Raw genomic sequence first — 11,977 nt, forward strand, 5'->3', positions numbered from 1 at the left:
CCAACATACTGTATAGTGAAAGACTGAATGCTTTTCTCTAAGATCAGGAACAAAACAAGGGTGCCTGTCCTCACATTTCCATTCAACGCAGTACTGGAAGTCTTAAGCCAGTGAAGTAGGCAAGAAAAACAAAAAGCATTCAAATTGGAAAGAAAGAAATAAAATTATCTCTGATCAGAGAGAACATAACCTTAGATATGGCAGAAAACCTTCAAAAAATAAAATTCGACCCCCTAGCATGGGAACTTCCATATGCCTCGGGTTTGGCGATAAAAAGCAAAAAAAAAAAAAAAAAAGGAAAAAAGACAGAAAAGAAACAATTCCACTTATAATACCATCAAAAAGAATAAAATACTGGGAGTTCCCACTGTGGCTAGGAGGGTTAGAAACCCGTCCTGTATCCATGGGGATGCAAGTTCAATCCCTGGCCTCACTCAGTGGGTTAAAGATCCAGTGTTGCAGTGAGCTGCAGTGTAGATTGAAGATGCTGCTCAGATCTGGCATTGCTGTGGATGTAGGCCAGCAGCTATAGTTCCGATTCCACCTCTAGCCTGGGACCTTTCATATGCCACACGTGACACTGAAAAAAGACAAAAAAAAAAAAAAAACTTACGAATTAACCTAACCAAGGAGGAAAAACAAATTAAAGACATAAACAGAAAGACATTCCATCATTTCATGTTCATGGACTGGAAGACAGTATTATTAATGTATCAATACTACCCAAAATGATCTAGAAATTTAACGCAGTTCCTATCAAAATACCAACAGCATTTTTTTAAGAAATAGAATAAAATCCTAAAATGTATATAGCATCTCAAAGAACCCTGATTTTCCAAATCAATTTGAAAAAGAGCAAAGTTGAAGGACTCACATTACCTGATTTTCACAACATGTTACAAAAATACAGTAATCAATACTATGATACTGGCATAAAAACACATAAACCAATGGTAAAACAGAGTCTAGAAATAAATCTTCAAAGAGTTCCCTAGTGGCTCAGTGAGTTAAGCATCTAGTTTTGTCACTCTAGAGGCTTGGGTCAGTGCTGTGGCATAGTTTTGATCCCTGGCCCTGGGAACCTCTACATGCCATGGGCAGAACAAAAAAAAAAAAAAAAAAAAACAAAAAAAAAAACAAAAAACTCAAAATGAATTATAGACTTGAACATAAAACCCAAACTTATAAAACTCCTAGAATAAAACATAGGTGAAAAGCTTCATAACACTGAACTCAGCAATGATTTTTCTCAATATGACACCAAAAGCACAAAGAGATAAATGAGATTACATCAAATTAACAAGCTTCTGCATAGCAAAGGAAATAATCAACAGAATGAAGACAGCCTACGGAATGGGAGAAAATATCTACAAATTACATATATAATAAGAGAATACATACAGAACTCCTACATACAACAACAACAAAAACATCAAGTAACCTCTTTAAAAAAAAAAAAAAAGGGAGTTCCTGTCGTGGCTCAGTGGTTAACGAATCCGACTAGGAACCATGAGGTTGCGGGTTCGGTCCCTGCCCTTGCTCAGTGGGTTAACGATCCGGCGTTGCCGTGAGCTGTGGTGTAGGTTGCAGATACGGCTCGGATCTTGTGTTGCTGTGGCTCTGGCGTAGGCCGGTGGCTACAGCTCCGATTCAACCCCTAGCCTGGAAACCTCCATATGCCGCGGGAGCGGCCCAAAGAAACAGCAAAAAAACGAAAAAAAAAAAAAAAAAGAACAACGTGTTAAATGTACTTGAGCAAGTGAACTAGTAGGTCAGAAGATGGCAGTCTGGGAATGCGATATCTGAATCAGTGATTCCAAAGGTAGTGGTGCAGATGTGAGTTAGGCCCAGGGTATAACCACTACAGTGAGCAGGGTAGGAAAAATGAAAAGAGAAGTTCACTGGAGATTAACTAGTCAAGGAACAAGAGTCAGCATTGTATGTGAGTTTCAAGTGTGATAAAGAGGCCGGGGTGACCGAAGATGATGGGCCAATTGTCAAGTTCTTCAAAGGAAGAGAAACTAGGAGGTTGGTCAGTGATCACAAAAAGCAGCGGCAGAAAATAAAGCATAAGATGGCAGATGTTACAGAGACGACAGTTATACAGGATAGGGAAAGAAGTTTTAGAAAACTTTGAAAAACAGAAAGGAAGAAAGCCACTAGACATGCAGAGAAACCATGAGGGATGTGGAAGATGAGATTAAAGAGGCCCAACCTAAAGTCGTAAAACAGACAAAGTATTAAGACCACCAGAGTTCCCGTCGTGGCACAGTGCTTAATGAATCCGACCAGGAACCATGAGGTTGTGGGTTCAATCCCTGGCCTTGCTCAGTGGGTTAACGATCCGGCGTTGCCATGAGCTGTGTAGGTCACAGATGCAGCTCAGATCCTGCATTGCTGTGGCTCTGGCATAGGCCAGTGGTTATGGCTCTGATTAGACCCCTAGCCTGGGAATCTCCATTTAAAAAAAAAAAGGACCACCACACATCAGTGGCAGCATGGAGGCAAAAAGAACTTTAAGAGAAGTGGCTAAGTATATAAAAGAGTATGCATATTATGGAGTAGACAAGGGAAAGGTTTTGGGTGAGGGAAGAGGCCTGGGTGAGAATACACAAGAATAAGCATTTAGGAGATAAGCGGGAGGGCTTAGATTTCAATGAGTAAGCCAGGCAAACAGGAACAGAGGCTTGATTAAATGAACACCCATAGTATTTTGGAGGTGGCTGGACAAATGGGTCTTATAAAAGATTCAGCTGGCTTAGAAGAAACAACACGGCAGCTGAGGTGTGGTAGGCTGGCAGTCCACTTGCTCATGGGCCAGCTGGTTTGGGCAGGCATGTGGAAACAATGCACAGCAACAAACAAGTAGGCAGATAAGCAGTAACCAAGGGGTCAAGCTGACCCAAGAGGTCTTAGAGGGTAAGGGGACATGAGCAGAGTGGGCTGGCAATGGCCGTAAGCCTGTGGGGAAGAGACTGTGGTCCACTCTAAGTATACAGCAGGACTGGCTGATATTCTCCCCTGTTGGAGTTGACTACAGCACCCTTTTCTCTAGAGACCCATCCTTTTTAGAGAGCACTTTAAAATTCTGATCTAAGCAATGATGAATGGGCCAATAAAGCATACTTAGCCAGAGGATAACATGATCAGATTTTTCCCTAAAGAATATTTGAAGAGGAGTTCCCGTCGTGGCTCAATGGTTAACAAATCCGACTAGGAACCATGAGGTTGCGGGTTCGATCCCTGGCCTTGCTCAGTGGGTTAAGGATCTGGCGTTGCGTGAGCTGTAGTGTAGGTCACAGATGCGGCTCAGATCCCGTGTTGCTGTGGCTCTGGCATAGGCCGGTGGCTACAGCTCCAATTAGACCCCTAGCCTGGGAACCTCCATGTGCCACAAGAAGTGGCCCTGGAAAAGGCCAAAAAAAAGACAATTAAAAAAAAAAGAAAAAAAAAAGAATATTTGAAGACTAAGGAGAATGGTCTCTTTCTTGGAGTAAGACAAGGAGCCATAAGGTCTAAAATGCAAAGAATACCATCCAGTTAAACATCTACCTTGGATGAGCCACTTATTTGGGCAACTCATCACACTCCTTTGAGCATCTAAAAGTAAGACCTGTAGGAGTTTCCTTGTGGCTCAGCAGGTTAAAGATCCAGCATTGTCACTGCAGTGGCCCAGGTTTAATTCCTAGCCTGGGAACTTCCACATACCATAGGTGCGGCCAGAAAAAAAAAAAAAAAAAGAAGAAGAAGAAGAAGAAAAATAAGACCTGTGGTCTAGTTCTGGCTCTGACACTTAGAACAACTTAGTTAACCCCTCCAAAGATTTGAAATGGGACTAATCACGCCTGAATGTGTCACAGTAAAGATCAAAAAGACAAAACGTATCTATATACATAAACACTATAAGGCTTGTATAAATATATATCATTACTAAAACACCACCATTCAGTTCCAAAATCTGCATTTCTAATTCCCACTGCAAACAAATTTTCATGCCCAAGGATGTTCAATGTCATGTTGTACATCCAAAATAAAAAAAAAAAAAAAACCTAATTGCCTCAGAAAGGGATAAGTATAAAATACTATTCAAATATTTTGTTTTTCTTTTGGGAGCTGCACTTGCAGCATATGGGAGTTCCCAGGCTAGGGATCGAATCAGAGCTGCAGCTGCCAGTCTATACCACAGAAACACCAGATCTAAGTCGCATCTGCAACTTACACCACAGACTGCAGCAATGCTGGATCCTTAACCCATTGAGCAAGGCCAGGGATCAAACCTGCATTGTCGTGGATATTAGTCTGATTCTTAACCTGCTGAGCCACAACAGAAACTCCTATACAACTATTAAAATAACTTTATTTACTTACACACAAAGACATCCACATGTGACTAAATCTAAAAAACAAGATATAAGTTAAAAATTATAATATGTAAAATTTTTGGCCGCATCCATGGCATGCAAAAGATCCTGGGCGATGGATCAAATGTTCGCCACAGCTATAACCAGAGCCACAGCAGTGACAACACCGGATCCTTAACCTGCTGAGCCACCAGGAAACTCCAAACTTTATTTCAAAAGTATGTACACAAGTGTTCTAAAATTTGCAGTAGTGATGGTTGCATATCTGTGAATATATTAAAAAAAACCACCTAATTGTATACTTATGAACTATATCTCAATAAAGCTATTTTTAAAATATATGCATATAAATATATTAGTGTGCAGACTCTCTGGTGGGTGTAAGAGAAAAAGAAGAGAGATTTGGCCAACTAGTATCCATTAGGATATGGGTCTGGTCCCTGGCCTCAATCAGTGGGTCGGGGATCCAGCACTGCCACAGGCTGTGGCATAGGTTGCAGACACGGCTCAGGTCCCATATGGCTGTGGTATAGGCCAGAAGCTGTAGCTCCAGTTCAACCCCTGCCTGGAACTTCCATGTGCCATGAGTATGGCCCTAAAAAAGCAAAAACACAAAAGAAATATGGAAGGAGGGAGTTCCCATCGTGGCGCAGTGGTTAATGAATCCAACTAGGAACCATGAGGTTGCGGGTTCGGTCCCTGCCCTTGCTCAGTGGGTTGACGATCTGGCGTTGCTGTGAGCTGTGGTGTAGGTTGCAGACGCGGCTCAGATCCCAAGTTGCTGTGGCTCTGGCGTAGGCCGGTGGCTACAGCTCCGATTCACCCCCTAGCCTGGGAACCTCCATATGCCGCAGGAGCGGCCCAAGAAATAGCAAAAAGACAAAAAATAAATAAATAAATAAACAAAGAAAGAAAGAAAGAAATATGGAAGGAAATGAACCAAACTACTAACAGCAGTTATCTCTGGAGTAGGATTTCAGGGTGGAGAGGACTTCTGTTTTTTACAATTCTGTATTGTTAAGTTTTATTTAAATATATTACTTCCATAATTTAAAGAAAAGAGAATATTCTTTTCCTCAGAAGGATGCTGTCAGAATAAGGAAGGAGTTCCCTGGTGGCACAGTGGGTTAAGATCTGGTGTTGTGATCCACTATGGCACGGATTCGATCCTTGGCCCAGAAACTTCCACATGCTATATGTGAGGCCAAAAATAGTAACTCCTGGGGGCAGAAGTTCCCGTCATGGCGGGACACAAATCCGACTAGGAACAATTAGGTTGCGGGTTCAATCCCTGGCCTCACTCAGTGGGTTAAGGATCCAATGTTGCCGTGAGCTATGGCGTAGGTTGCATACGCAGTTTGGATCCCGTGTTGCTGTGGCTGTGGTGTAGACTGGCAGCTGTAGCTCCGATTGGACCCCTCGCCTGAGAACCTCCATATGCCACGTGAGTGCAGCCCTAAAAAGCAAAATAATAATAATTCTGGGGGAAGAGTCTAAAATTAAAGTGTCACCTTTATAGCATTCCTGAACACAGTTTTGAAGCAGAGTTGTAAAAAAGCAAAACTACTTTTTTTTGCCACATCCTTGGCATGTGGAAGTTCCTAGGCCAGGGATGGAACTGCAGTGACTACATAGGATCCTTAACCCGCTGTGCCATTAGAGAACTCTAGAGCATAACAACTTTTGGTCCCTCATTCTATGCCAGCCTGATTTCAGCATGACTGGCCATATACACAAGACCCCCACACATGGAACATGCCCTACCACAGCACTCTACCTTCTACTGACCACAAAGACAGAAACTAGGCCTACCCATTATTGCTCTTTCCAATCAAAGACATCAATGATGTGGATCCACATGTCCAGGACAAACTGGCAGCAAACGCAAAACTGAAGCCAAGAAATTAACCCAGTACAGCCCAAATGAACTTTGTTAAGTCCCCCCTTTCCCACAGAAAATGTGTTTGAAGATCTTCAGTGGATGCCTATAACCACTGATAGTACCGAACCCTATATACACTTTTTTCCTATACATACCTGCTTATGATAAAGTTTAATTTCTAAATACACAGAATATCTGAATTGCCAGCATCACTACTCTTGCACTTGGGGGTCATTACTAAGTAAAATAAAGGTTACTTGTCAACAAGCATTGCAATATTGCAACCCCAATGACCACTAAGTGACTAAGAGGTGGGTAGCAATACAGAGTGGATACACCAGAGAGAGAGATGACTCATATCCCGGGCAGGATGGCACAAGACTTCATCGCACTACTCAGAACAGCAGGCAATCTAAAACTTACATGTTTATTTCCAGAATTTTCCATTTAATTTTTTGGACATAGCAGACTTCAGTTAATTGCAACCACAGGAAACGAAACCATGGATAAAGGGGGACTGCTGTATTCTTTCCCTCTTGGGAGTATAAATAATCCTTAGCTATAGCATGCTGTTCAGGTCAAGTTTTTTTAAGTCAGTCAACAAATACATGAATGGCTCAGCCAGGATGAGTGGGCAGCATGACAAACTAGAAAAAATGAAGCATGGGCTTTGAAGGCAGTCAACCAAATACTGAATTCCAACTCTACCACTTTCTAGCAAAAGGACCTTTGGCATTATTTAACATCTCTGAGCCTCAGTTTCCTCATCTGTAAAATGGGAGTAACACCTAACGGCTGAGTGGAGACAGAGTCAATAAAACACAAGAGAAGATGCTGCAGTAGTTCTCATCATTAATGAAAAGCAGCCATCACAAGATCTGCCATCATTGATGAAGTTCCCATTGTGGCTCAGTGCTAACAATCCCAACTAAAACCCATGAAGATGCAGGTTCAATACCTGGACTCGCTCAGTGGGTTAAGGTTCTGGCGTTGCTGTGAGTTGTGGTATAGGTCACAGACATGGCTTGGATCTGGCACTGCTGTGGTTGTGGCATAGGCCAGCAGGCGCAGCTCCATTCTGACCCTTAGCCTGGGAACGTCCATGTACCACAAGTGCTGCCCTAGAAAGACTAAAAAAAAAAAAAAAAAAAGGAATGCCTACATTTATCTATTGATTTGAATGACTGCATCCTATCTAAATATATTACGGTATATTGGAGTTCCCATCGTGGCTCAGTGGCTAATGAATCCCACTAGGAACCATGAAGTTGCAGTGTAGGTCACAAACATGGCTCAGATCCTGTTGTTGCTGTGGCTGTAGCGTAGGCTGGTGGCTACAGCTCCAATTAGACCCCTAGCCTGGGAACCTCCATATGCCAAGGGTGTAGCCCTAAAAAGACAAAAAACGGAAGAAAAAAAGGCCATAAAATTTGAAGCAAATGGGAAACCAGAAGTAACTAATCCATCATTTTAATGATTTTTCAAACAGAATCCATAAGCATTCCACCACAAAGACTAGAGAGAAATGAAGTTCAAGTTACTCACACATCAATCCTATAGGGTAAGTAGAGAATAGTCAGCACATCTTGTCAAACAGTGTCACACTCAAGTACACATAGGCAATTAAAGCACCCAGTGAGGCCACAGTCCCGATCTTCAAACAACCTAGAGTATAGGTTCCTGATTACCATGTATGATGGTGAACTTAAACTCTGCTGTACATTCTATCTAGTTCCACCAAACTGGGCTCATTTTTTTGTTCCTTCTCTTTTAGAAAAACTCACACATATTATAGTTTTCCCCAAGCCTTCATTTCTTCTTTTCTTTTTTATTTATTTATTTTTGTTTTTTAGGGCCATACCTGCAGCAGATGGAAGTTACCGGGCTAGGGGTTGAACTGGAGCTATAGGTGCCAGCCAACACTACAGCCAGAGCAAAACCAGCTACCCTCTTTGTCTGTGACCTACACCACAGCTCAGGGGAATGCCAGATCCTTTAACCCACTGAGCAGGGCCAGGGTCAAACCCAAGTTCTCATAGATACTGGTTGTGTTGGTTTCCACTAAGCTACAGTGGGGACTCCCAATTTCTTATTCTTTCATCCAAAGACCAGACTAGAGATCATACTTCCAAGAAAGCTAGTGTACTTTCTTTGTTGAGGATGCCTAATAATGAAATGGATATGAGACACTTCTAGAAGTTCCCACTGTGGCAAAGCTGAAACAATCCAACTAGGATTGTTTCGATCCCTGGCCTGGATCGGTGGGTTGGGGATCTGGCGTTGCTGTCGGCTATGGTGTAGGTCACAGATGCGGCTCGGCTCTGGCGTGGCTGTGACATAGGCTGGCAGCTGTAGCTCCGATTAGACCTCTAGCCTGGGACCCTCCATGTGGCACAGGTATGGCCCTAAAAAGCAAAAAAAAAAAAAAAAAAAGAGAGAGAGAGAAACACTTCTATTAGTGCACAGAACACTATTCATGTTTAGAGTGAAAGCCATTTATCTTCTCAAGTGAAAAATCTCTGACACTCACTTTTCTGCCTCTTTTGACTATTCCACATAAATTGTATTTTCCTACCAATCTGTGAAGCCAGATGAAGTGGCACATGCCTACAATCCCAGGTACTCAAGAGGCTGAGAGGCAAGAGGGTCGCTTGAGTCAGGAGTTACTGGCTGCAGTGCACTATGCCGACTGGGTGCCTGTCTGCACTAAGTTCAGCATCACTACGATGGTCTCATGGGAGCAGGGAGTCACCAGGTTACCTAAGGCAGGGTGAACCAGCTCAAGATGGAAAAAGAGCAGGTTAAAAGAGAAATAGATTGGAATCCAGGTCTAACACAACTTCTTACCACACAGTGGATCTGGACAGACTTACAGAAAGTTGGATGGGACCTTAGAGCTCTTATAACCCACCCTTTCAGTTGGAAGGGACATTAGAGCTCTTGTAACCCACCCCTTCAGCTGCTCCTTAAGCACAAATCTCCCTCAACTGAAGAGGATGCTGCAAGAGGCTCGGCTAAATTCATTTAGATCTGCCTTCTATGCATGACTTGCCAGATAGAATCCCTGAAGGCAGGGGAGATTTCTTGGTCATTTTTTCCAGGCCTGTCTTGATGGTCAAGACATAAAAACTTGGAGTTCCTATCATGGCTCGGTGATTAACAAATCTAAGAACCATGAGGTTGTGGGTTCGATCCCTGGCCTCACTCCATGAGCTAGGGATCTGGCGTTGCCGGGATCTGTGGCGTAGGTCACGGCTATGGCTTGGATCCCACGTTGCTGTGGCTCTGGCGCAACTGAGCTGTAGCCGAAGCTCCGATTGGACCCCTAGCCTGGGAACCTCCATATGCCATGGGTGCGGCAATAGAAAAGACAAAAAAAAAAAAAGACTTAACACCTAGTAAATGGTCCCTGAACTCAGCTGGATAAATGGATTTTGCTATGATTATTTTTATAAAACAGCACCACTCCCACTTTCTACCCTCTTCGCTCCAGCTCAGCTCAGACTCCTCACTTTTCAGGCAAGAGCAGGTTCTACCACCTCGAGAAACATAAAGCATAAAACTGTTACTCACGGGAGGATGTCAGGATGGTTACCAATGAGTTTGCTCATTGACACACAGAGCCGTTCGTGTAAATCATGGTTGACTTGGCCTCCAGCTTTAATGGCATCAGCATTTCTTTCCAGCAAATCCAAAAGTAGAGGGCGCAGCTGGCGGCCAACCAGCACAGTACAGTCCTTATCCAGCAGTAATTGTGCTAAGGTACTCAAGACACACTGGCGATCTTGAGGTGTCCACACCTGAGAAAAGGACAAAACAAAATTTCTAGGTAAAAAATATCCATTTGTACTGCCACAGAACAAAGAATCCTGCCTATTTCTGCTGTGGTGGAGTGGGTTAAGGATTCTGTATTGCCATAGCTGTGGCTGGAATTTGACCTCTGGTCTGGGAACTTCCATATACTACAGGAGTTGCCGGAAAAAAAAAAAAAAAAATCCTACCTAGCTCAGAACCAAAATATCTAATTTCCAGACTTCATAATGAGTTTATCATAAAAATTAAAAAAAAAACCAACAAACAAAAACAGTGAGGGTTTTGGCAAGAGAGGACTGCTTAATCTAAAGCCTGTTACATATAAATTTTAGTCCACTGGGGTTTGAGGTAAAAGGACTGATACCAGGATTCCATGTAAAATGCCATACAGCTTTAGCTTCCTTGAAAAATAATCTGTTTCATGGTCATAATAACACCTTCCAGGGAATCCAGTGCTTCTCCCAACTCCTTTGCTCTTGAAGGAAAACAGGAATTAAATAGGGGGCAGGGTACAGTTAATATAAAACTGCCAACTCTCTTGAGGAAAGAAGATAAAAGTCAATTCTTGGAGATGAATGAGGATATATCCCTATGAAAGCTTCAGATTTTAATAACTAAAGAAAAAAAAAGGATCCAAAGCAGACAGCCACACGGATTTGCAAGATGAAATAAACTACAAAATTCTAGTGTGTGGGCCTAGAATGTCCACAAGCATAAAAAGATAAACTGAGAAGTGTGTAAAAAGTCTCATCTTACTAGTGTGTAGCCAAGTCTACAATCCTCAATGCAGGGCAATGTGACAGTAGGTTTAAATTACTTGGAGGGCATATCCGCTGATCCAGCAAGCCCAATGTTATGAATTCATAGCCTAAAGAGTTTGACACTAAATCCTTACCCACAGGAGGGCAAATTGAGTTCCCACAGTGATGCAGTGGCTTAAGAATCTGATTGCAGCAGCTCAGATCCCTAGCCCAGTGCAGTGGGTTAAAGGATCCAGCATCTCATAGGTCAAAGCTGCTGTTCCTCTTCAATCCCTGGCTCAGGAACTTCCATATGCTGCAGGTGGGGCCATTAAAAAAAAAAAAAAAGGGAGTTCCAGTCGTGGCACAGTGGTTAACGAATCCGACTAGGAACCATGAGGTTGTGGGTTCGGTCCCTGCCCTTGCTCAGTGGGTTAACGATCCGGCGTTGCCGTGAGCTGTGGTGTAGGTTGCAGACGCGGCTCGGATCCCGAGTTGCTGTGGCTCTGGCGTAGGCCGGTGGCTACAGCTCCGATTCAACCCCCTAGCCTGGGAACCTCCATATGCTGCGGGAGCGGCCCAAGAAATAGCAACAACAACATCAAAAAAGACAAAAAAAAAGGAAAAAAAGTGCAACTTGAACACAACCCAAATACCAAATTCAAAAAATGTATGTGTTTTGTTTTGTTTTTTGTCTTTTCTAGGGCCGAACCCTCGGCATATGGAAGTTCCCAGGCTAAGGGTCTAATTGGAGCTGTAGCCTACGCCACAGCCATAGCAGTGTCAGATCCAAGCCGCATCTGCGACCTACACCACAGTTCACGGCAATGCCAGATCCTTAACCCACTGAGCCATGACAGGAACTCCCAAAAAAATGTTTCTTTTTTAATACTGTCATTTTAGATCTTTAACCAGATTCCATCCAAGATTATCGGCCATATTACATGTCATGATTAGCTTTCTAGAAACAATTTTGCTTTCTGTGTACATATCAGTTATCAATGAAATAAAAAAAAAAACCATATACTAGGCAAAGAACTTTATTAATCTTTGTTTCAAACTTTATTCTCAGGCTTCTTCAGCTTAATTAAAGCTGCAAAGAATGGGGAGTTCCTGTCGTGGTGCGGTGGTTAACAAATCCAACTAGAAACCATGAGGTTGCGGGTTCGATCCCTGGCCTT

At 42.8% G+C, this 11,977-nt stretch overlaps 1 protein-coding gene across 3 annotated transcripts in view; it reads right to left on the reverse strand.

Moving 5' to 3' along the window:
• Positions 1-11,977, reverse strand: part of MDN1 (midasin AAA ATPase 1) — a 163,380-nt gene that overhangs the window by 147,238 nt on the left and 4,165 nt on the right. For all 3 annotated transcript variants that reach the window (XM_047761094.1, XM_047761100.1, XM_047761085.1), the window contains exon 2: positions 9,817-10,043. In XM_047761094.1, the coding sequence (XP_047617050.1) occupies positions 9,817-10,043 (227 nt within the window). The remainder of the gene's footprint in view (positions 1-9,816; positions 10,044-11,977) is intronic.

The sequence above is a fragment of the Phacochoerus africanus genome, chromosome 2 (assembly GCF_016906955.1).
Source record: "Phacochoerus africanus isolate WHEZ1 chromosome 2, ROS_Pafr_v1, whole genome shotgun sequence".
NCBI classification, from domain to species: Eukaryota; Metazoa; Chordata; class Mammalia; order Artiodactyla; family Suidae; genus Phacochoerus; species Phacochoerus africanus.